This window comes from Aulonocara stuartgranti (assembly GCF_965226115.1).
Source record: "Aulonocara stuartgranti genome assembly, chromosome: 5".
Taxonomy (NCBI): Eukaryota; Metazoa; Chordata; class Actinopteri; order Cichliformes; family Cichlidae; genus Aulonocara; species Aulonocara stuartgranti.
This window is the reverse complement of record NC_138943.1, coordinates 4,834,101-4,858,128: the sequence shown is the minus strand read 5'-3', so window position 1 is coordinate 4,858,128 and position 24,028 is coordinate 4,834,101. Positions and strand designations below refer to the sequence as shown.

The window sequence follows — 24,028 nt, the reverse complement described above, 5'->3', positions numbered from 1 at the left end:
TTGTTTGCTGTCTCCTCTGTTTGTTTTTGTTTGTTTGTTTGTTTGTTTTTTTCTCCATACAGGTGACCCAGGAGTTTTTTTTTTTTTTTTTTGTCTCTCTTCCCCCCCCTTCTCACCGTCTCTTCTCCCCTTTGGTTTTCTTTCTTTCTCTCCCCCTCTCTCTCTCATTCATTCCCCCTGTCCTATTTATTAAAAAAAAAAAAAAAAAAAAATGACAAAGGATGAACTGAAGCTCTGCCATCACGTAATGTCGCATACTGCTGTTTCTGATGTCATTTAAAAAAAAAAAAAAAAAAAAAAAAAAGAATAAGTGGTTGGTTTGAAAAAACAAAATAAATATCAGAGAGATAGAAAAACCTTCAGAAGTGTCTAAATCTACAATATAGTTCATTTTAAAAAGAAATTGGCTACATTTGAAACACTAAAAGACCGAGAAGAGCACAGAAAACTTTGCCATAAAACATCTAAAAGACTCTGTCCAGAGTCTGCCAGCAATGCGATAATCTTTAAGTTAGTCACCCGATTTCAAGCCAACAGAGCATGGGAACACAGCATGTATTGTTGGGTTCTAGGTTTCACACTGTCATTGACAGCAATCATTATATTTAAAATTATGTGAGGGGAATTTTGTCCAGTTACTGCTGAAAATGGGAGACTAGTATGCAAAAAAATCTTTCATTAATAGTTAAAGCAATTCTTTTCCTAAGCTGTTTAAATAAAAGTGGAAAGTCAGCATTTCAAAGACGTATCGATTGTTTGCTTTATAATCCACAGTGATGGTATACACAGAGAAAATTACACAGAAAAGCCTCATTAACAGAATACTTATGGACCTTACTGTAGCTTTCACATGCATCTACATCCAGTCACAAACATGCACTCAAACGTACACTTACATATAGTTGTGAGTAATCCCGAGCACTTTTTTAACAACTCTTCACTAAGCTTCTGTCTAAAAAGAAGGGAAGTTCACCAACTTCTGCATTTGTCCATAGCAACTTGTGTAAGGCTCCATTTCAGTTTAAATCATCATGACCATAAGATACTGAGGCAGAGAAGGTGAAGATTTAATTAACACTGAATATGTGTTTTCTAATGAAATTCTGTGCACCAATATTTCCGGATCAAAGGTGTGTGGACCCAAATGACTTTGAGCTGAGAGTTTGCGAAGAACGAAGAATCAGCCTTAAATAGTTGTTCAAACTGCATTTGGTTGGTTTGCTTAAGAGAGAGGCAGGTGGGGCGATCCTTGCTTTCGGTTATAACCCCCGATCAGTTTTAATAATTACTCTTTTGGTGGCGAGCCAGTCCTACTTTATTTTCTTTTAAGTTCATATTTTGAGCATAAAACACCTTGATCAAGTAAGTATTATTAGGTAGTTAAGATCATAGCATTGGCAGCATAATATACATATAAAATAATACAATATACCCTTTGGTTTCGGCACAACTAAAAAATGTTTACTCGGGTGTGCAATACTTTATTTGGTTGCATGATCAAACAAACATAAATCTGTCAGTCATGTTACCTTCAGTACAATAGTTATTCTTTTCCATTTCCAGGATATATGTAATTAAAAATCACATCAGATAAGGCTGCTGGATTCTATTACTGTACATATCAACTCCTTCAAAAAGTCAAACTTTATCATCTAAAGAATGTTTCACGGTTGGTTTTCATGTTAAAATTCAATCCATAACAAACTTTCCTTCGATATATTTGAGAAAATTAAAATTACATATCTTAGCTGAAAGCTGGAACATGAATTCCTAATCAGAGTAAAATGTAGCTTAATTCATAATAGTGTCCTTGCTGAGTTAGATAACATGAAAACGCTGCACAGCTTGCGCCTTGCAAATTTGCTTCAAGCTCTGAACCAAAACATTCACTCAGTAAAAGGCAGACAGTTTAAGAGATTTTAATGTGCTTTTTCATACAGTATATTGTATGCATATCCAGCATGGCATTTCTCATACATATAACTCTCTTATATCCAGGGTTTAAATGTAGAGCTGAGAGGATGATTAACAGTCAGTCTACCATAACATTACGTTTGCCATACAGCGATGGCACTGTTCGGCTGCCTCAGAGGCTTACTTTGTACTCGAAGGGCATAATACTGATTCCAGCTGTTTGTAACCAAGCCTCCAACTTCAGAAAGAAATGACACTAAGAAACAAATATCTAAAAACAATAAGTCTGCTGGGGTTGAGTACAATATTTACAGAAAACAAAAGAAAACAAAGAAAAACAGAACAAATACAAAGTTGGAAAAGACGTCAGTGAAATCAGCCACATCCTAATCATCCATAAGTCTGAATATACATGATTTAAATCCACAATTCACAGCTGTTTAGAGGCAAAAAAACTGTCCCCTGCTTTTTTTAACAGGATCAGTATGACTATCATTTCCATCATTATCATTTTACTCATCAGTGTCTCTTTTATTCTCTATTTAGTCTCGTTTACTTTATCCAAAGTAAGGGTGATCGCTTTGGAAGTTGTAGTCTGGACACACTTTCTGAACCAGCTTATAATCAATGCTGAAGAAAGAGATGAAGATGCAGATCACCTTGAAAGGTTTAGCACAAAGCCAAGCAGCGTGGGACTGGGTGTGCTCTGTGAAGCAGGTCTGAGACGGATCATACAGGCAGGGTTTGGATTTCTTGGATCTGTTGGTTTTCTCGTACTCGACCCGACAGTTTAAGGTCTTTGCCTCTTTTGGATCGATGGTGGACTGCTGTGTCTCCTGGATCTGGACGTTCTGCTGGGTGTGGGGGTGCAGATGATGCTGCTGAAGGACCTCAAACTCAACCACTTTGGTTGGTGGCACGATACTGACCGACACATTCCCCAGGCTGGAGGAGTTGTGGCGAAAATAAACAGTAAAAGTCCCATTGATGTGGTCCACAATCTTCCCTGTCACCAACAGGCTGAACTTCACAGTCTTGACATTGAAGTAGAAGTCCCCCCAGCCAAAGATTTTCTTGGTCTTCATGGCTGTCTTTAGTGCAGGTTTACGCTTGGAGCGGTAGCCTGTCTGATCCACTAGCAGGGACTGGTTCCGGGCCAGCTCATAAGGGCTATAGGAACTGTACGGGGGTGGCTTGGATTTCACCGGTATCTGATCGATCGGTGTGGAGAAGATGGTTTGGTACGGCGGCTTAACTACTCCTCCAACGGTGCCTCCGCCCATGCCGTATGGAAGAGTCTTCATCACCGCCCCCACTGGGCCCAGATCTGAGAAGTCCACTTGCCTCTCCAACCCTTGGACCTGCAGAAGAGACAAAGAACAATCAAATTTTACTGACAGTGTAACTGACAATGCTGCACTTTGCCTTTTCATGTCTTTTTCTACCAGACAGACCTTTCAAAAACACAACAGCATCCATCCATCCATCCATTTAACCCAGCTCCTACTACCATAGTTCCAAGTTTTTAGGAATTGTAATTCATTCTTACAAATGCTACTCACTCATATCTATATTTTCATGTCTCAAACTATAATGCCAAGCTCCGCATATACCGAGAATGTTTTGAGTTTTAAGTTAGATTTAGTTTTACTGCATGTTTGCCTAAAAACCAAAAACCTTTTAGCTATTCTTTGTCAAGAACAGCATCCTGTAAAATAGGACTCCATTCATATTAGATGAGTGCCAAACAGCTGATTGACTGAGAAACTGATCAAGTGTCAGGACCCCACTAAAAAATGTCAAATTGAAAGTGATTTGGAGGGGATTCAGTCTGGGAAGGATAAGTATTTACAGTCTTGGAGCAGTTATTGGATTTGGTGCATTTCTCAGAGGTATTTAATATTAAATAGTGGCTGCCACATCACTCCTGTTCCCTGTGCTGGCTAAATGCTACAATATAGAACTCTAAGTATGGAACCAACGGCTTGCAACTAGTCCTCGGCTGACTTTGTATCTTCATTTTTAAAGAGGTAAAGACAGAGATCAGAGGTGCTACAGTTTATTCTTTGTTCTGTCAAATGAAAAGTAAATACACATAATGTGATATAATTCAAATGTGTCCAATTTCAATTTGCACTCGTTGTTAAAATTATAAATATTTCAAAGGTCACTCTTTGGTAGCATTCATGTTTACCTCCCACAAGTTTTCTTTTTCTACGAGCATCCTAGTTGTTAGATGTTGCTACGTTTCATGTCCTGAATTCAAGAGAAAAAATAGATCTATTTTTGTTAACACACTTTAATTTTGTTGTCAGTGTTGCCACAGAGAGCAAAACAACTCTACATGTAAGGTAATGGATGTGAGCCTTTGTTTGTGCAGACAGCTTTCTGCCTTTAATCCACAGCCTAGGTGGTTATTCACAGGACTGATTGACTAGAAATCTTGCTCTGCTCTCTTATATGTCTCATCAATCACATCACTGCCATGCTCCTATCCATATGCACATATGTACACACACACACACACACACACACACACACACACACACACACACACACACACACACACACACACAGACTTTGAGCTTGAAGCTGTCATGAAGTGACAGTGCCAAGTATTACAACTATTCAGAGGGGTTACATGCACTTCCCCTGAGGCTGCATTTGGATGGAGTTTAAAAAACTATTCTCCCAGTTGATAAACAACACCAACCCAAAAAACAGAGGTACAGGATCACATCTTTGTGTCTAGTTAGGTTGGGACATTTTCTGTCTTCCTTCATTCGTATCCAATGCAGTGGGACCAGCAGCTTTATGCCTGCCTCATCTTTCATCAACCTCCGACCTAAAAACAACTACATATTGCTGCAGATGCAAAACAATAGCACTTATATAGATTCTGATATATTCCATGCTTGAGGCTGTTGTGATTTGGTGATATATATATAATTGAATTAAACTGAAATGAATTTAATTAACATGCCCGCAGAGCTGATTTTTAAGTAGATTGATTGAAGAGCAAATAAACGGTAGTGTATCGACTGCTCCAGGATGAACTTATAAAAGAAGAAAGCTTTAGATGAATGACCAGTGACTGGGATAATGTCTAACTGCAGATTTTCAACAGACCCCAATTCCCTCTGGTGCACTGACAGCAGGCATGTGCAGAGGTCTTGCAATTTTAAGTCTGTGAATAGATGATGTGAGCTGACTTTGGCATTGACAGGTAGAAACAAGCTACAGTTGATGGCAGAAAAACATCAGAATATGTACAGCAACAAAGCCTGTGTACAGTGCATGCAATATGGGGACTTCCTGTGAATGCGCTGTCAGCAGTGCTGTCAGCTAACTCCATGTGTTGCCATCTGTCAGGCTAACACTCTGCTGGTGCAGTCCTAATCATTACTCAAGCTTGTGGCCCAGAGTTTAAACAAGCACAATCATCATAATCCAGAAACTTCAGCGGCAACATCTCACCATGAACCTCAACCTAACCTTCAGGGTCAGCTGTACGAAGTTTTAAAGTGATTTTATTCTGGGGGGGGGGGGGGGGGGGGGGGGGTCTGAGGCTGACATAAGTCCTTCTGAAGGGGGAAAAGCAACTGTACATAGTCAGCAACTTTAACAAGTGTCGATCGAGTGAAAAAGATGAGTACAGAGAAAGGCCCTCTTCTTCTGTGGCATGAAAATAATAAAATGCCAACACAAACCAATAAATAGATGGACTTTTTATTAGCATGAATATGAAATTTTTTGTGCTTGACAGTAAATCAATTTAAAGGGTGAGGATATGTTAGAATAAATATCAGATATTTTCTCTTGACATGAAATCCATAAGCTATAGACTTTTTGAAACAGCAGATGTTTGCTATAAGGTCATATCAGGCTGCCGCACTCAGTGAAAGATTTGAGAAATAAACCTTCATGCTTTTCTTCCTCCTCAGTGCCTATTCAGTTAAGTTACAATGAGTCAGAAGTAACTTTTAGAGCAATAGCCAGAGGGGCACTGCTGAAGTGATGAAGAGGTGCTGAAGCTAAAAGCACACAGGTGCGCACACACAACTAAAAAGTAGTCACTCTTTCAGCTTATGATTTCGATTTGAATGGAACTTAGAGTTGTAAGTGGTAGCCAACCCTGGGTAAATTATATAGTTTGTGATTTTTTCATTGAAAAGACGTTTTTGCAAATGTTTCAGTGGACAGACCTTGAAAATCAGCTTTTCTTCTTTAACTTTTTTTTTTGTCGGGAACTCACAAAATAGTTGTCAGGTCATAAGTAACTCATAAGTGAGGCCAGAGAATGGCATTATTAGCCACCTGGCAATTTTAGAACTTTGTGGGTTGACCAGGTATCAGCAAATTATGGATTTCAATGTCAGAAAAGAAAGTGAAACTCCCACAAGAAGACAATAACCCCTAGCAGACTAGAAAATTCACCAAAAATACCTCAAGAAATGCAAGCTGAAGCTTTTGAAGTGGTCGTCAGCGTCAACTGACTTAAACATGATTGAAAATCTGTGGGAAGAACTCTGTGAAAGACAGAAAAGATATCTCTTGAAACCGAGAAGATGAAAACTCCTTAAATCAAGAACTGAATGACTCTAAGCCAGTTACATATGTGTGTGTGTATCTATCTATATCTATCTATTTATATATCTATAAGTTTTGTTAATCATTCTTTAACAATTCCTTGTTAAAGATTGCCAACAATTGCAACGACAACCACCACCCAATGTAAGGGTTATGCTACAGCATCCCTAAATTAACAGTATTCGTAATTACCGAAATACAACAGTAATGGTAAATCCACCGCAATGCATGAGTTCTTTAATCCAAATTATATTTTTAATACTAGAATATAATTAGTGTGTTTAGCTTTGAATTTTCAAATGTACAGTTTTACAGAAAAAACAAAAAACCCCAGAAAAAAAATAGTTATTGTTTGATTAAGATCCCAAATTACAGTCATTCACTTGGATTCCTGAACAGAAAAATTTGTTTTAGTGGTTGAATGTTATGCTTGATTAATTTCTGACTTCTCAGAGAAGTCCAGGGTGCCGACTCAAATTGGAGCACTGGAGCATATGACAGGTGGACTCGTAAATTTGTTAAGCACTGTATCTGATCAAATATAAGCTTGTATGCATGAAAAAGTGTGGCCATCTACTAAAGAGACTGACTGCCATCCCCACAGCCCCACAGCTGGCTAAAAATGAATCTAGGTGCAGCTAGCTGGGAGAACACAAAATTGTGGATGACAGCTAGTTTTACGTTGTACTTTAAAAGAAACACATGCATCACTCGTCTACCAAAGTAGCTACATAACTCCGAGGTTGTATTTCTTATTCTCACGTTATATCTGAGCCACTGTTGTCAAGAAAAAACAACTCCATTAACACACACAGTCAGACTTGGGGACTTTTACAGCTTTCCAGCAAACTTAACATGACTCAAAAGGAACATTTCCGTATAAACCTGACTCAGGGGTTGGTGTGAGTCCCCTCTTTTTCAGAGGGAAGCTTTTACACGCTTCAACATGGCATTAGTGTTTCCTCCAATTAGGGATGGGACTCCTGTTTGGTTGTATGCTGCAGGAAATCACAGCAGAGCACAGCATAAGTATTGTGGTGAGCTTATACATATGTATGATCCAGACAACTCAATAACAGCACAATCACAGAAAGAACAATCAGATTACAGCGCTCGGGAGATAAAGGGAGATAGTGAAGAAAATGTTATTAGTGGAGAAGTGAGATGAGGAGAGGAGAGAGTAAGAAGATCTTGTACATTTTCTAGGAATAGGGAACATTAATCATCTTTAAATTTCATTTGGAGGTTCATATGAGCAAAAAGCAACCCTTAGTTGCTGCGTAGATGGAAGGCCTCCAACCTACCTTAAAGTCCATACAAGAATGAAATGTAGGAATTTGTTCAATGAGGAGATTATCAATGCGGCTGAGACAAAACTGACAGACAAAGCGATGAGACACATCTACAGGCAGGTAGAGAAGGCTGTAGTGAGGGAAAGAAAGACTATGTGATGAGAGGCTTCACACTACCCTATTAAATAAGGTCAGATGAGCTCTACAATTGACTGCTTAAACCTGTTATATTACATGTCACCACAATTAAGATCTCTTTTCATCATTAGGGAAGCTTTAGATCAATGCCAGCACTTCTCCCTCTGCTCCCTCTTTCTTTTGCACTCTCTGTCTATCGGTTATCTGATCTTCTGTCTGCAGTTTGCTCACTCTCACATTCATCCATAACTTCCACACCTTCCTGATAGCAAGAGTATTCAGAGGAAATGAACCATGCTCCCCGGCTCCTCAGCCCACACCCGACTCCCTCTCCTGCCTCACGCTCTCCCATTCTTCCCCCGAGGACAGATGTGAAGATGAGAGCTGCTTGTCTCTGAGCTCTCTCCCAGGCTTGTTCCTTTGTTTAATTGGAGTTTTATTGGTGACAATCTATTCATTTCTATCTGCGCTCCAGGCTGCATTGATCTGCTGTCACACAGGAGAGTCAAATGTACAGTTCCCCTCCCACAGCACTACAAACCACAGGCTCTGATGCCAGCTACTGATTGTTTTTTCTTAACTTTCTGTTTCAAGTGCCTTTGCGATTAAAAGTAGTTATCTCATTTTTCTTCAAGAAGACTTGGAAAAGCTGCAAAATGTTAACTGAGGACCAGTATTGGTCAAGTTACTTGAAAAAAGTAATCAGTAACTAATTACTGATTACTTCCCCCAAAAAGTAATCCCGTTACTTTACTGATTACTTATTTTCAAAAGTAATTAATTACTTAGTTACTTAGTTACTTTTTAAAAACACGATTTACAACCTGAAGAGGTGATAAAGCGATAGAGCTTTCAGCCCAATTCTACTTTTTCTGCATAAATCATCATACAAAATGTAATCAAATGGAAAAGTCTCTTTTTAAAACTTGTTTCATCAGTTTTAATCTTTTAACTTTATGCATCAAGCAAAAATGTAATTATATGCAACATTCTCTGACTTGAATAAATTAGTTTAACATTTAAACCTATTTTCTGCACATTCCAGCTCATAAAATAAAGTATTTTTTGTGTTTACACTCACTCTTTCAAATAGATGCAAGTAAAACACAGCAGAAAATAAATAAAGTCAAAGACTAAGCGGTCCTTTTGCTCTATTTTCACCTGTAAAGCAGGACTGCGGTAGGCGGAGGTTTACCTTGGTGCAGGTGTGCCGCGGTCAGTTGCGCATTACGTCGTTGCGCACTCGGTGCGTGCTTGGAAGTTTAGGGGTTTTTTTTCGCTGTAAAAAGAAGTTTTCTTCCCACGCACAACGGACACTAATGTTTTTGTCACTTTTTATGGAATCAAACTCAAAGTAAGGTCAGTACTTCCACGCTTTAAACGCTGCACGCTCATACTCTCTCCCACAATCGATATGTGATCCATTGTTGATCTGCACACAGCTGTTGTCACTAACGGCGCACTCGCTTACGTCACTGTCGTGAGACGTTCTCGCAAAAAAATCATGGTTTTAGTAACGCAGTAACGCAGCGTTCCTACGGGAAGTAACGGTAATCTAATTACCGTTTTTGCAATAGTAATCCCTTACTTTACTCGTTACTTGGAAAAAGTAATCAGATTACAGTAACGTGTTACAAGTAACGCGTTACTGCCCATCTCTGCTGAGGACAATAAGATGTAAAGCTGAATGCAGATCTTTTTTTTTTTTTAACTTTGAAGTTCCTATTTATCCTAAATGCACCTTCACCATTTCTGAAAAAGGCAAATGCCATCAATCTGTGCTTGTGGAAAGCGAAGGATCTTGCAGTAAAAAAGTTCTCTTTTTGTAGTTTCGAACTTCAAAGATGAAATTTGTAGACATTTCTGTTCATCCACCACTGCATTCTGAAATATGCCGGAAAACCCTGAAAGGGTAAGGCCTTTCATTTCTCAGATGACCCTGACATCTTTGAAACAGTTCAAGCAAAAGGAAATCTGAGTGTCAGAGTCCTGTTTAGGAAAATCTCGACAGATTATAAGCTGTTACATTAGTTTGGTTCGCTTCATCATAGCTGATGTATGAACACCTTCATCTGAAGAAGGCTGTGCCTTTAAAATGAAGGGCGGTATTTGAACTGTCCCGTTTTACTGTGCTAATGCATGCATTTAACAGTAACAAGTCCAAAGTGATCAGAGCATGCATTCTCCCAGCACCCCTGCCATTTTGTTTTCCTCCTCGCTGCGTTGCAAAGCGAGGTGAGAAAATAGCTCAGAGGTTGCAGTACTTAACAAAACAGTCGTATCGCCGCTCTCATAACTCTGAATCAGCCGAACCAAACACAGTGATGGATGGTGACAGTATCTTAGCACAAATTATTTAGGAAGTCAAGACACACCTGAACACACAGCACAACTAAATGGAAGATGATGTGTGTGTTCTCAGCTGATACATCTGTACAATAATGACAAAAGCAGTTTAAATACTGGAGAAGAGTTTTGTACTCAGTTGATGTGATTTAATAATATTTATTTTTTAATATAGGCAACCTAAGAAATACACCTGCCTGATGCATGTATGGTGTTATTTCATACAGCTGTGCATATAAAAAGGCAGATTCACAAGCGTTTGTGCTTGTGTGATTCAATGATTACTTTAAGGTGCTTTCTTCACATAAAGAGTTATTCTTTGATTAAATTTGAAAGTTTTTGTGACTGATGGAGTAATTAAATGTCACTGACAAAACATAGGATATAACAAACTGATTTTGGACATTACTGACTTAAGGCTGACTGGATCCTTCCCTTCAACTATGCCTCCTCAGAATTATCCAGTTACTGTGATGTTTTTTTAGTGATAGATAATAATCAAAAAAACACAAATCAAAAACTGATGTGGAAAAATCCCCTCAAGGGATGTCACAATATACTGATAGTTTATGATGTTTTTGAGTGAAATGTTCTCAGCACATATGATAACATCACACATTGCAGTGTTGTGCTTTTGTCATGCATCTGAATATTTATGAATATGAACTCAGACGTTTAATTGATTTAAAAAAAAAAAAGTAAAAAAGGTTACACATGAATTCGAGTAATAACATTATTACAACTTTTTCGGATAAAAAAAATCACAAAAATGTGATGAATTCTTTTGTGCAGGTCAACTTATGTAACTGCATCTTTTCGTCCTTATTCACAGCTTGTGTTATTTTTCAGGTCATATTTGTAGCATTATTATGCCTTATTTTATAAACCAGTCTGTGGTGCAGTGTTAGATGTTGCTGCTTCTAGTAAAAGGAGCAAGATGTGGAGTCTGGGGCATTTACAGTGCGTTGAAATGACATAAAAGATGCCTGCCGGAAGACAGGAATTATAATTTGCATCTGTTATGAATATGATGCTTAGAAATATAAGATGTGGATAAAAAGAAACATCTCTGAGAACGGATGGAAGTTTGATGACAGAGTAGTAATTGAGCTACGTGTAGACTGAGAATAAAATAAAGCTGAACTGAACATATCCGATGGTGGTAGTGTGGTACTGTAGCTCAGACGTGCTCAGTTTTTAACAGCAGTCACGCTGCACTGTTTTAACAATAATCATACTACAAAAAAAGAAACTTTTTAACTTTTAGCCTCCCACTCCCTGCCCCCCCCCCCCCCTCCAAAAAAATGAGAGAGCTGAAAATGACATTTAATTACAAAAAGCAAAATAAAGCCAGGAGGAAAAAAGATAAACCAGTAGGGGAAAAATGGAGCAAGAGACTGTTGAGAGAGAGAGACAGAGAGGAAGAGGGGGGAAGAAGAGGGGGAAAAAAGCAGTAAAAGCGATTTTGCAGTCCACTGGTGTCGTTGGATTATCATGAAAATGAAAGCTACTGAGTCAGGGAGTATCAGGGAGCAAGGAAATGGAGCTGAGACAGATAACACAGCAAGGGAGAAAAAGAAAAAGAATAAGAGAATGAGTGTAGAGAAAGCAGAGAGGTCTGTAAGACAATATGAGGCGAAAGTGCAAAGAGAGAAAAGGTAAAAAGACAATATATATACGACACAGAGTGAGATTATGAGTGCAATAAGACAAAAATGAGAAACACTTCACCCCATAGAGAATAATCAGAGGTTTCTTGAGAAGTAATATCTGTAATATTGTTTCAAGAAGACCAGCTCAGTTCTGAAAAAAATCACTTGAAGAAGAAATAAAGTATTTTTCCATATTTCAGACTAAATTTAATAAGCATTTTAGTTCATCATCAGCTTTAAAGAATCTGTATTTTTTAGTGTGTAGAAAATAAGGTAAATAAAAACAAGGTTTAGTTTCAAGGAAGAAAGAAAGAGATGCTACTCTACCATTTGATGTCTATATTAGAGGATTTATGAGGGTATTGAATGCTGGCTTAAGTGTAATATGCCGACAATATTGCAAAATATTGCAGATGTGCTAAAATTAGACTAAGGGGGAAATGTAGAAAACTACAATGTCTCACAGTTATGGGAATTTCAGGTTTGTTTTATTGTCTTGGCACAACAAGGCAACTTTAGAACTTCCAACTGTTGTATATTGAGACATATTTTTACACAATTAATTAACATTTTAATTTAACCAAGTCAGCCAGCGTGAGTGGGAGTTCAATTGCTTGAAAAACTGGCCAGTCATTTTTTTTTTCACCAAGCAAGCAGAAGATCTACAACAAAAACCCAGCGGTGAAAGAAAGGTCATTAGAGGTCAGGCAGCTTGTTAGACAACACATCCATGTGTCTGCATGTACTTTTCTTTACAAAAAAAAGCATAAAAACAAACAGAGAAAATAAAAAAATATAAACAGAACATCAAATATCTTGCAGTGGACCCATCATGTACAAATATGTGCATGTATTCAAGCAAATGAAACATTATTTGGAAAGAAATTGCTGTATTTTTTGTTTTTGAAGACTGAGATTACAAGGCCAAACATATTCTCATATTTTTGCAGTAAATAAGAGGCTCCATTTGGCTTACGATCCTTTTGAATATTACTCGTTCAATACAGTTAAACATTACACCTGCAACAGCAAAGCCTCACCTGAAGCTTCTTTATTTGCATCATAATCTAAATCCACCTGTCACTCTTATCTGTGTATTCCAAAGATAAATATTGCTGTCCAGTGATTTATAAATTCAGCAAGGCCGGCTACAACGACAAACTGAAATAATTATGTTCTTCTTACATTTGGAACGACATACCTCTTGTTATAGCACATGGGACTAAAAATAGCCTTTGCAACCACAGAGATTACCACATTAAATAAACAACGTTGCTCTTGTTAACACAGTCTTTTGCAAAACGCATTATGGTACTATATTAAATCAGGAGACTCCACAGTGACTGGCTAAGTATCAGCCACTGCCAAATAAACATACAATGCTAAGAAAACACTGGGCATCGCTGCCAGCATTGTATGTAAGTGCTTTCATTCAAGTATGTTTAAGCAGTGCTGCTACAGCCAAATCGGTTTTAGTTGTTTTTCAGTTGCATTTAATCTTCATCACGTAACTACTCCCACAGGAAACAGAATCTATGTGCTGCTGTAGACCTCCAGAAAACATTTGTTTTATTTATTACCCCCGCCAAGGAGGTTATGTTTTTGGTAGCGTTTGTGTGCGTTCCTGCGTGCCTGTCAATCTGTCTGTAAACACAATAGCTCAAAAAGTTTTGAATGAATTCTGATAAAACTTTGTAGGGGTGTAGAGTTGCGTTAACAATCTACCAAAATTTGACTTACATCCTCCAAGGTCTTAAAGGTCAACTTAATGATTTAGAATAATCCTTTAATTGTGCCACAAGGGGAAATTTGGGTGTACAAGCAGCAAGAAAGACACGTATACAAACAAACAGTACACAAGACACACAACAGAAACCTACGCAATTTTTACATATTTACATCAAGGACAATTATTGGTTGAAAACAAAAAGTCTTACAACTTAGAATCATGATTGTTTCAAGTGTAGTGTGTATTGTCAGGATATAGAAAGTAGATTTCACATAACAGCAAATATGACCTCTGACCTCTCCTTCAAGGTCGATAGATTGACCTGAAGGTCAAAGTGATAATAATGCTATATAGAACTATTTAAAACTATGTATGGGATCCTAAATAATACGTTACTTTGTCCTGCTCGCCTCTTCTTTAAGGTCGAATAAGGTCAAACTTTCATAAAATGTCTTTCATCCTTAAAACTATGTTTAAAATTCTACTGCCTTTGTTTGTCTTGGCAACATTTAGGAAATGATTTAGGTACATTCAGGCATATAGCAATTCTAAATGTCCCATTATAGTTTGCATCCAAATATCATGTTACATTTGACCTCTGCTCTCACTTTTACATTTTACACCTGCCTCTCTTTTAAGTTAACCCAAAAAATGCATTCTTTTTTACCACACTATAAACTTCTTAAAGTACATTTAAAAAGAAGAAAGAAAACAAATTGAATCTGTACAAAATATGATACTGCTCCCTTAAGCGTAAACACTGCCCAGAGAGTGAGTTGCCTTGGCAGAGCTTTGTGCTCTCTCTGTGGTTAGTTAAGATTAGCTAATACAACTATAATATTAAAAGTTTTGTGGATACGTAAATTACTTTCAAGTGCTCAGAAACTCAGAAAATCATCCACATATATAATTACAAACATGAAAAACTAAAAAGTAACCAGGGGTCTGTAAAGGAGGAGTTAGGAAAATGAAAGTTAAAAGTTAGAAAAACTCAGAGGAAAGAAATAACAAAATTCAAGATCTTTTGTCTGATATATCCACTAACCTTACACCTCAGAAAGGTCAGGAACTTTCCTGAACAAAAGATAACTAATTGTACTTTTCTTAACTTCACTATATGCCGAAACCACGTCAACCTTGTCTCTCTAACTTATTTTCCAAAACGTGTGACCTGAGCTGTCCTGCTGATGCACTCATTTTTAATCCTGTTCCTCCTGGGCAATCCCAGTGAAGACCTTTACATCTTCAACTCTGCCACCTTCAACTCGACCTGCTGTGCAAGCAGCAGAAACATTTCAAAAACGTTTGCTTAACTTATCATTTTTATCTTACATCCAAGTAGCAACAGTTTAAGATGAATGCTGTGTCTCAAGTCCACACTTAGTACTTTTTGAGTGCACAAAAAGGGAAAAACCTGCGGCTAAATGAAGCTCATTGGATGGTGTACTCATAATGGTAAAAACAAACAAAAAAACTGCCATTTCTTACCATCTATGGTTGTCATCTTGGCTACAGAGAGGAAGCAGAGAGGCCACCAAACAATTTCCAGACAGTAAGAGAAGAATTCACTCTTGATTCCTATGATAGCTAGCATGCTAACTGACAGTGGCAGTTAGCATAAAGCACACATGCTACATACAGAATGTTGTAGCACTGTTTTTTTAAACTTTTTCTTTTTTAATCTTATGTGTTAAAATAGTCATCATCACCGCAGAAGGACTTAGCACGGTGTGGTCCGAGGATTGACAAGTCAGAGCAACGCTCACGGTCAAATCTCTATTTCATCTTGCTGTGTTCAATTTTTGGCAGCACGAACATGTCAAAAAGCATTTAGCGCACTATGGGAAACGTCCAAATAGAGAGACTAGCAAGTTCAAACAACTACCAAATCTTTTTAAGAAAAGACTAAAAAGATTTGGTGAAATTTTACTCTAACTTGAAGGGATTTGAAAGCATTACAGCTGTATTATTATTTATTATTAATAAAATTAATTTGATTTGCTTCAAAGGGCAGTTTATATGTTTTAATGTGCAGTTTTCCTTTTATTAACAGAAGAAGTAGAAATTAAAAATATTGGAAGTATTGAACAAAAAGAAATATCAGCTGTGGTTACTTCTTTCTACACAGTCTGTTGGACAATGATGACGAATTTTAGTGAGGTTAAGGTCACTCATTGTGTTTAAACCTTCCTTGGTCAATGCATAAGAATCGTTACAAAACAACTAAAATATAGATTAGTTAGAAAAGACCTAAGACAGCAAAAACAAACTTTACTGGACAAAGATAACTAATTGTGATTTCTTAAAATCTTTCCTTTTTGCAATTTACCACAAGCTTACAATACCTTTAAAACTAACTTACAAAACAGGATGCTGAAAACACTGCTAATGTCCCATTTGTTGCATTCAGTATATTTACAGTATTGCTCTACGAAGTTTACCAAAAGTTAAAATGCAGGAAGATGACACGAAACACAATTTATCTATGAAGCCATTAGAAAACTTCCCACTGAAGGGCCAGACTTCAGGAGTCATATTTGTCCACTTTTGTTCCCTCTATCTTACTGATCACATCAGATCAACATGCTGAAGTGTTTTTGTCTGGCTTGCTGGGTGGGCACACTCCCTTCATGTCTCCACTGATGCAACCGCACCACCTGATCAATCACCCAAAGCAGGTCTTTGGGGACACATCTTAAAGGAAGGGGGGGGGGGGGGACAGAAGAGCATGGTGTCATCAGCAGAGAAGGGGTGCCTTGTTTGCATGCAAGATGCTGGGTAATGCATCAAAAGATGACAGCTTCCCCATTCTTCCTTAAATAAGAATGGTGAGACTCTTGCTGGCTGTGGTTTAACTTTAATCATTCATCTAAATAACTGTTGCAGAAGTCTGCTGCAGGAGGGGCTGCATCGCCAAGCAGGCTGCCATGGGCGTGGAGAATATGAGAACTGACGTTGTACTCCTGGATTTCTCATTTGTAAATGTGTAAACATATATTTGACTCAGATTGGAAAAGCACTAAAGTTCCCCCCCACCCACGCTCCTCCCCTCCCTTGCAGATTTATGTATTGGAAGAGTTTGAAATTCATCGAGATTAGGTTCGGAGGAGGGCTCTGTCGCAACGAGCGACATGTTGAGCAGCTAAGTGACAGTGATTGATGCCCTCTGTGTTTCACAACTTATCAAGCGCATATACACACACTCTCTGCAAACAGATAAACAGCAAAAACACCGGAGATAAATAAAGAATCAAACGAACACAGGGGACTGGCAAAGAAAAAAAAAAAAACCAACTTATCTGCATAATGAATAGACGAGATGGAGGAAAACAGAGAGAAGAGCGGCAGAGATTCCCAGCGGGTGAAACTGAGCTTGGGAGATGTCAGTTGGGAAGAGGTACAGGGACACATGGGCTTGTGACGACTCCGACAAGTCACCCAGGCGGCAAAATAAAGCCCGGCTTCCTCAGATTTGTTTCCAATGCTCATCAGTAGGAGAGCTGGATGACGGATGGACTGGCACTGGGCGCAACGCGAGCGTGTCAAAGTTACTCACCATAATAAAGACCTGCTCTTTTTCCTTTCCATTCGCCTTCCCTTTTTTTCTCCCCTCAATCCCTTTGCAGTCCTGCTGCCTACAACCAATTTCATTTCATTTTAAGCTGCCTTCATTTGTGTTCTTGTTCTATGTGCTTTTCCACTAATTTGCAGCATTTAGGGTATTGAAGTTGGTACATTCGCATGGTTGCTAATAAATATAATGCCACAATCATTTCCTCCCTTCTTTTGTTCTTATTCTTTTTTATCCATTACCTTCTACCTGCTTCCTTTCTTTCATTTATACCTGGATGGATCTTAATTTCTGTTATGCCATCTTTCTGCTAGCTACAGTTTCATTTTTTGGTTGTTTTTCTATCTGAAAAAAATTCCTTTGTTACCTCAATATTTAAAGAAAATCATAAAATTAAAATTTCTTTAGCATATGTCTCTAGTTTTGATTTGATTCTTTAGTTTCTAGTTTTTTCTTTAGTTCCTTTAGTCATTTTATCTTTGATTCAAACCTTGTTCATGTCACCGTTTGCCTTGTTTTACCACCAGCCCACAGTCCTCTCATATTCCTTGATTTCCTTTTTTCCTTATCCTTACACTGCTGCTTTCCTTCTTTGACAGTTCATCATTTACATCCATCTATCCATGATGAGATTATGAAAGTCTTCTGGTACTGTACTTTATTTTTCCTTTTTTTTCCACTTCTATCCTTAATGTTTTCCTTGCCACTTTTTTTGCCCTCACTTTCTTCTTTTTCCTTATCACACCCTCTATCTTTTCCTCCAATCACTCATCATTAAGCTCATGATCAGATCTGTGAATTATCCTTAATTTCCTTAAGCTCTCGCCTTTTTTCCATCCATTCATTCCTCCTAAAGTTCCTCATTCCATTCTCCATAACTGCTTTTTTCCCAATACATTTCCACTTATCATCGACTACACATGAACACAATCCTTGCTCAGTTCCATCTTTCCATCCTGCTCCTTTTCTTTTTCTCATCCCTCGATTTGAACATTACCTTTTGACTCAAAATGGTGATCAATGAATGTACTGCTAAAGATCACTCAACCTGAAGTATATTTAAAGTATTGAATAAAACAAACGTATTACAAAATATGATGGAAATTCTTTCTGTGATTTGAACAATGTTAAATTACAGCACGGATTCATAATCATAAAATCATGCTCACCATGACGATTTCTACGGATTCTGTTACAAAATGACAGCAACAGAAGGAGCTGCTGATAAAAAAAATACTTCATGTTAAAAAAGGAGCTACAGTCCTTTTCAAACATTGTGCATAAGTGCAAATAACTACTATAGGATTTTGAGCGATAAAAATAAATAAATCAAATAAACAAAACAAAAGTTTATCGAACAGACCATTTTACTCAGCTGGAATAGATTTGCAAGTCAAACAAGTACCAAAGCAGTTTGTTAAATGAACAAAACTGAATCAACCAAGCAAAGATGATGGTTTACACAACATGGAAGATCTGATTCAGATACCATTTGGTCATGTTTATTTTTTAACAAAAAAAAAAGTTAAATAAATATGGCAGTCTCTTAATTAACAACAAGGTAAATTTCACAATATTCCAATTTCTTTAATTTTTTTTTTACCTTGATCTCTTTTCCTTTTATTCCAGCACCTCCTGCTTTCCGACATGTACACCCCATGGCGAGAACACAGCTAACTATTGATCTATTGATCCATTTAACTTAATTACTTCCACTCTTTCTCCATAAATCTGTCCTTTCTTCTCTCCTATGTTTCCTCACACTTCGATTCTTTTATCCTCTATTCTTTCACACTTCTGAGACCCATTTCGGAACTGCTGGCAAAAGGGAATACTAATACATATCTGGACGTTCCCTGGTGTGAAGGATGCTCTCCATGCATTTGGGACCTAAGCTGAGTGGGGACGAGTGGGGCCAAAGCTCAGACCTGTGGGGGGATACATGGCTCTCGCGCTTGGGGCAGACTCTCTTCACCAAGGGTGATGGCAGACTTAATTGGAGAGAAAACAGTGGGAGGTGCCAGTGAATAAAACTCCTCAGAAACGCTGAGGTTCAAGTGAGGTTCACTTGAAGGTTAAGCACACACACACACACACACACACACACACACACACACACACACACACACACACACACACACACACACACCTGCGTCAGAGCATGAAGTGACAAGGATCCTGTAGCATTATTAGCACAAAGAGTGCAAAGGTATGAAATATATCAAATATGATTGTGAATATAAAGAACTAAAAAAACTCCCATATCAGAAAAGATAATTAAACATACGATCCAGCACATCCTTATACTATCACACAATGTATAGGAGTTTTCTCCTTAGTTGCCTTTTAGATGCCTTTGCCAGTGTATAAATCACCCAGCTTCAAGGACGTAGCATTGGGACCCCTAACTGGGATCTTTCACATCTACCATCTGGATGCAGAAAACCAGAGTGCTGACCAGCGGCCCTGCTCTCATTCTGTTCCTCAGGAAGAGATGGGGGGTGGGTGTACACTGTAGCTAGAAACCTAATCAATCCAACAACTGCTCATATAAAATCCTTTCTAAAGATGTAGAGAAGTCGAATTGTGCAGTAATGATATTTTGAGAGCGAATGAGAAAGAGAGAGACAGGGGCCAGAACAGAAAAAAAGAAAGAAAACCTGTCAGTGTCTGCTCATCCAGAACTGTCCGAAGCATTCGTTCACACGCTCGCTTTTTCTTTTTCCCCCTCTTTGCTCGCCCTCCTCCAGAAACCCCGGTCTTCCATCATTCAAGTTAGTTTCACACTCTGAGGCTCAATATCAAAGTAGATATGAAGCAGAGAAACACAGGATTGTCTTTCCACAGACAATTGTGTCCACTGCGTTTATTTGTGTCATGGTATCCAATGGTGTAAGTAGGCCTATATGTGAGCCACCTGTCTGCTGTCTTTCCATCAGGCTGAAAATAACTGAGCTCCCTCCACCCCCCAACAAAAGACAGTCGCTAGGGAGTATCTGTCAGTCAACACACGCGTCGAAGCTATTATCAGTTAGGGTTGCACTAATGACACTGTCTCTAGTTACAATACAATACCGATACCTGAGGTTTGGTTATATGTAGCATTAAAAATATTAAAAGACTCTGAAGAAGAGACTGGGAATCATTTTTTCTATGTGTGTAAGTTAAACCACACTTAAGTTAAACATTCTTTTCCAAACTTTGCAAAATAAAATGTAACAAATGAAAATAATTTTGCAACGTGATCAATACGGTGACCATAAATATTACCCATTCTCCGGCTCGCTGTAAAATCACAGAGCACCTAAGGACAGATGAAGTGTAATATTATTAATTGAACTGATGATTATATGTTAGTGTAAGTGCAATAAAATCTTCCCAACAATGTGACGAGTGACAGCAAAGATGAGAGAGAGAGAGAGAGGGAGGGAGTAAGAGAAAGAGAGCAGCTGACAGGGAAAGCACTGTCGTCATCAATGAGCTCGTCATTTGTCTCAGCTTACTTTGACCACAGTCTGTGGTGAAGTACAACGCTTTTGCAAACATACAAATAAAAGATGCTGGCGTCTTAGCCACGAAATGCCTTCAAAATGCTAAACGATTTCTGTTAGCTTCCTTCATACTGTACTAGGTCTAATGCTAGCAGCTTGCGCACTGCTGATGTGTGGTATTGAATACAATGCAACCTTGTTATTCTTCAGCAGCTGCACATTATTATCACACAATAAAAAATATAAAATATAATTTAATAACAAAATATTTTCAAGATCTAACCACAACAGTAATTTGCATCCACCTTTGCTCTTCTTGTCATGTGAGGTGCAGTTAGCCAGAGCTCCAGTGATGCTCGATTGAGTCTACATTTGAGTCACACATCACCAGCTGTTAGCACTTCTTCTTTCACAGCCTGTTTGTGCTCAGTAGTGTGTTTTTACCTCACTGGGGAAGTAAAAACACAGGTTGGTTTTCACCTCAAGTGGGAACAGTTTTTTTGCATAGTTTACAAAGTACTGTATTTTTGTTCTTTAAATTTTATTACATTACAAGTTAAAATTAAACTTTGTATTTTTTAAAATGCTGTATTTCATTGGAGGTTATTGGTGAAATTCCCCTTTTAGAAACGAAATTGTTATTGGAGGCTCACTCCTGGCTCTTGTTCTCAGACATTCCTGGCCTTTTCTTGTTATAGACCTCACTAGGAAATGTAAATACAAAGATATTGCGATATGACATTTTTATATCATGTAAAACAGCGGTCCCCAACCTTTTTTGCACCACGGACCGGTTTATGCCCGACAATATTTTCACGGACCGGCCTTTAAGGTGTCGCGGAAAAATACAACAAAATAAAACTAGTACCGGTACCGAAAAAATGAAGATTTATTCATAACACACATGAAAAGATCCAGGAAAACCGAGTTAACGATAAAAATGATAACAAAATAACACTGAAAACCAAAAAAACCCCCTAAAAACCATACATTTCACACCTGAGCCTCTACTCTTGCGGCCTGGTACCAAACGACTCACGGACCAGTACCGGTTCCGAGGCCCGGGGGTTGGGGACCGCTGATGTAAAATGTATGCGGTATTATCACAGGTGATATACTATGGCACTAGCCTAAACAAAATATCAATATATAAGAGATTTGAAAAGCAGTGTAATTGGAATAAAGAAGTGCAAGAGAACAAAACACATGAGAAGCCTGGTTATTTATCTCTGAAACTTGCTACCAACAAATTAACCTAGCTTAAAATTGATCCAAAAAGATGGTTTACAAACTATATTGGAACCTAATTACTCACCAATTTCATTTATTTGTGATGCTTATTTTGGTGTTTAACTATGTTCTCTAAACAAAACCTATAAAAAGTTAACATTTGGCTAACTGTGATAGCTGCATTTGTATTACTGACCAGCCTATTCACTTCACTCATGTGGATTCAAGAGTGGCTATAGACAGAACAAGTCTTGTGACTAATAGTCTAGCAGGATCTGTGGTTCAATTACACTGTGGACCAGCTCTTCTCTGTCCCTGGGCTAGATGCTTCACTGGAATAACTAACACACATACAAACATATACAGAAGCACACACCAGAGTGCAAAAACACACAGACTTTATAAATGTGATGTCACTGACCAAAGGACAGCAGCGCTGATACATTTCTCTCGTTTCTTCCTTAAAGATATGTCCAAAAGAAACATACTGGAAGATTGGATATTGGCACTATCTAAATGAATGTTTTCAGGCCCCGGGGAGGCAAAGGCTCACTGCACCGTCTGGGTCTTTAAAAATCAGGGGACAGATGATGAAAAGCTTGGCCGATGCAGTTTATCCACAATGTGAGAAAACACAGGAAATGAACAGTGACCTATGCCACCGAATTCCTGCCGTTTCACAGAACTCGTTCAGATTTAGCAGATGGAATTCTTGACTGTTGTTTCAAGCGAATTCATCCTTTCACTCAGCTACTCGCCGGGCTTTTGTAATTTTGAATCCAAGGACTCGTGATATTTCGCATCTTGAACAAACAAACCTGATTAACTGAAAAATTTCAGTGATGTTGCGATCCGTGTAGCACAGCCTCACTTTGAACAGTATATTCTTAAAAAGCAAAAGAGCCTATAAAGCCATTTCGGCCTTGGCATTTACAGAAGAAAAACTGATGGTCGCTACAAAGCATGACTAGAATTTTCTTGAGCTTCCCTACTGGTCCGACCAGTTGAAGAATGACAAAAACTGAGCCGACTGACACGCCCACACGCACAAACACCCACATGGCACAAACACAAGACAGGTCTAAAGATCTGGTGTCTTTCCAGAGCAGATGGGTGGGTTGGGTGAGGGGTATGGGGTGGGCCTGGTGGGTGGGGGGTGCAGGAGAGCGTCAATCTGTCATTACTAACAAGCCAGGAGACTCGGAGCCAGGGCAGGTCACACACACATACACACACGCTCGTCGTCCTTACGCAGGCATCACATTCCAACTGTGGCATTCCTGCTAATTAGAACACAAATTAATGATCCAAGCAAGTGAGACAGGCTGGCTCTCCCTCCCTCTAGTCAACATTTAGCCTTCCTCTGAGTTCCCACTTCCTCTGTGCTGGCTCCCTCCATTTTATTTTGCAATTCACCCTTTCGCTTTTATTTTTTTTCTTTCATAATGTTCCATATTGCCTCGCTGTGCTCCTTTTTCGTTTCTCTGTAACAGGTGAGTGGAAACAAGCTGTTTCTAATCAGTTAAGTAAAGCAGACTTTGTGTGATTATTTACAGACACTCTGTGATCTTTCACTGGGAGATTATTGACAAAATCAGGTGGAAGATGGCTGTAGAACTTCTTCTGCTAATGTTTAAACAAGTAAATATGTAAACAAGGTAAATTGGTAGCTTTGATATTAAATCTCATCCAATGTTATTATATTTCTTATACACCTGAGTTTCTTTCAGGTTTTGCGTCGTTATCGGCTGTGCCATCAACAAAAAAAAAAAAAAACAACTACAACAAATCTGTTTATTAGCATTATGGAAAAGCTTGTTAAACATAGGAGGCGAGTGGCCAATCTTGCAAGCTTATATTTTTTGCTGTATATCCCAGTGTTGTTTGCTTCTTATTTATGATAAATGGTCGTTTTCTTCTTCTCATAATGGAAGAAATCTGACTATGCAAAGGCATACATGAAACCTGAACATACGATCCCTGCTGTGTTCAACTATCTCCTCCACGCAACACTTTAATGCATGTTTTTAGTCATTTTAAATTCCCATCCGCTATTATTATACCAAATGGAGCTG

The 24,028-nt window shown here is 38.4% G+C and overlaps 1 protein-coding gene across 2 annotated transcripts in view; it reads right to left on the bottom strand.

The window, feature by feature from the left end:
• Nucleotides 1-1,443: 1,443 nt before the first annotated feature.
• The window catches only part of nxph4 (neurexophilin 4), a 47,362-nt gene continuing 24,777 nt past the window's right edge, over nt 1,444-24,028 (bottom strand). The window contains exons 1-2 of one of the 2 annotated variants that reach the window (XM_082532637.1): nt 15,150-15,455; nt 1,444-3,275 (exon numbers count right to left, since the gene is read on the bottom strand). In XM_082532637.1, the coding sequence (XP_082388763.1) occupies nt 2,472-3,275; nt 15,150-15,152 (807 nt within the window). In that variant the 5' untranslated portion in view covers nt 15,153-15,455 and the 3' untranslated portion in view covers nt 1,444-2,471. Of the gene's footprint in view, nt 3,276-15,149; nt 15,456-24,028 lie in introns of those variants that run through there. The other variant, XM_082532636.1, reaches the window with a different exon arrangement.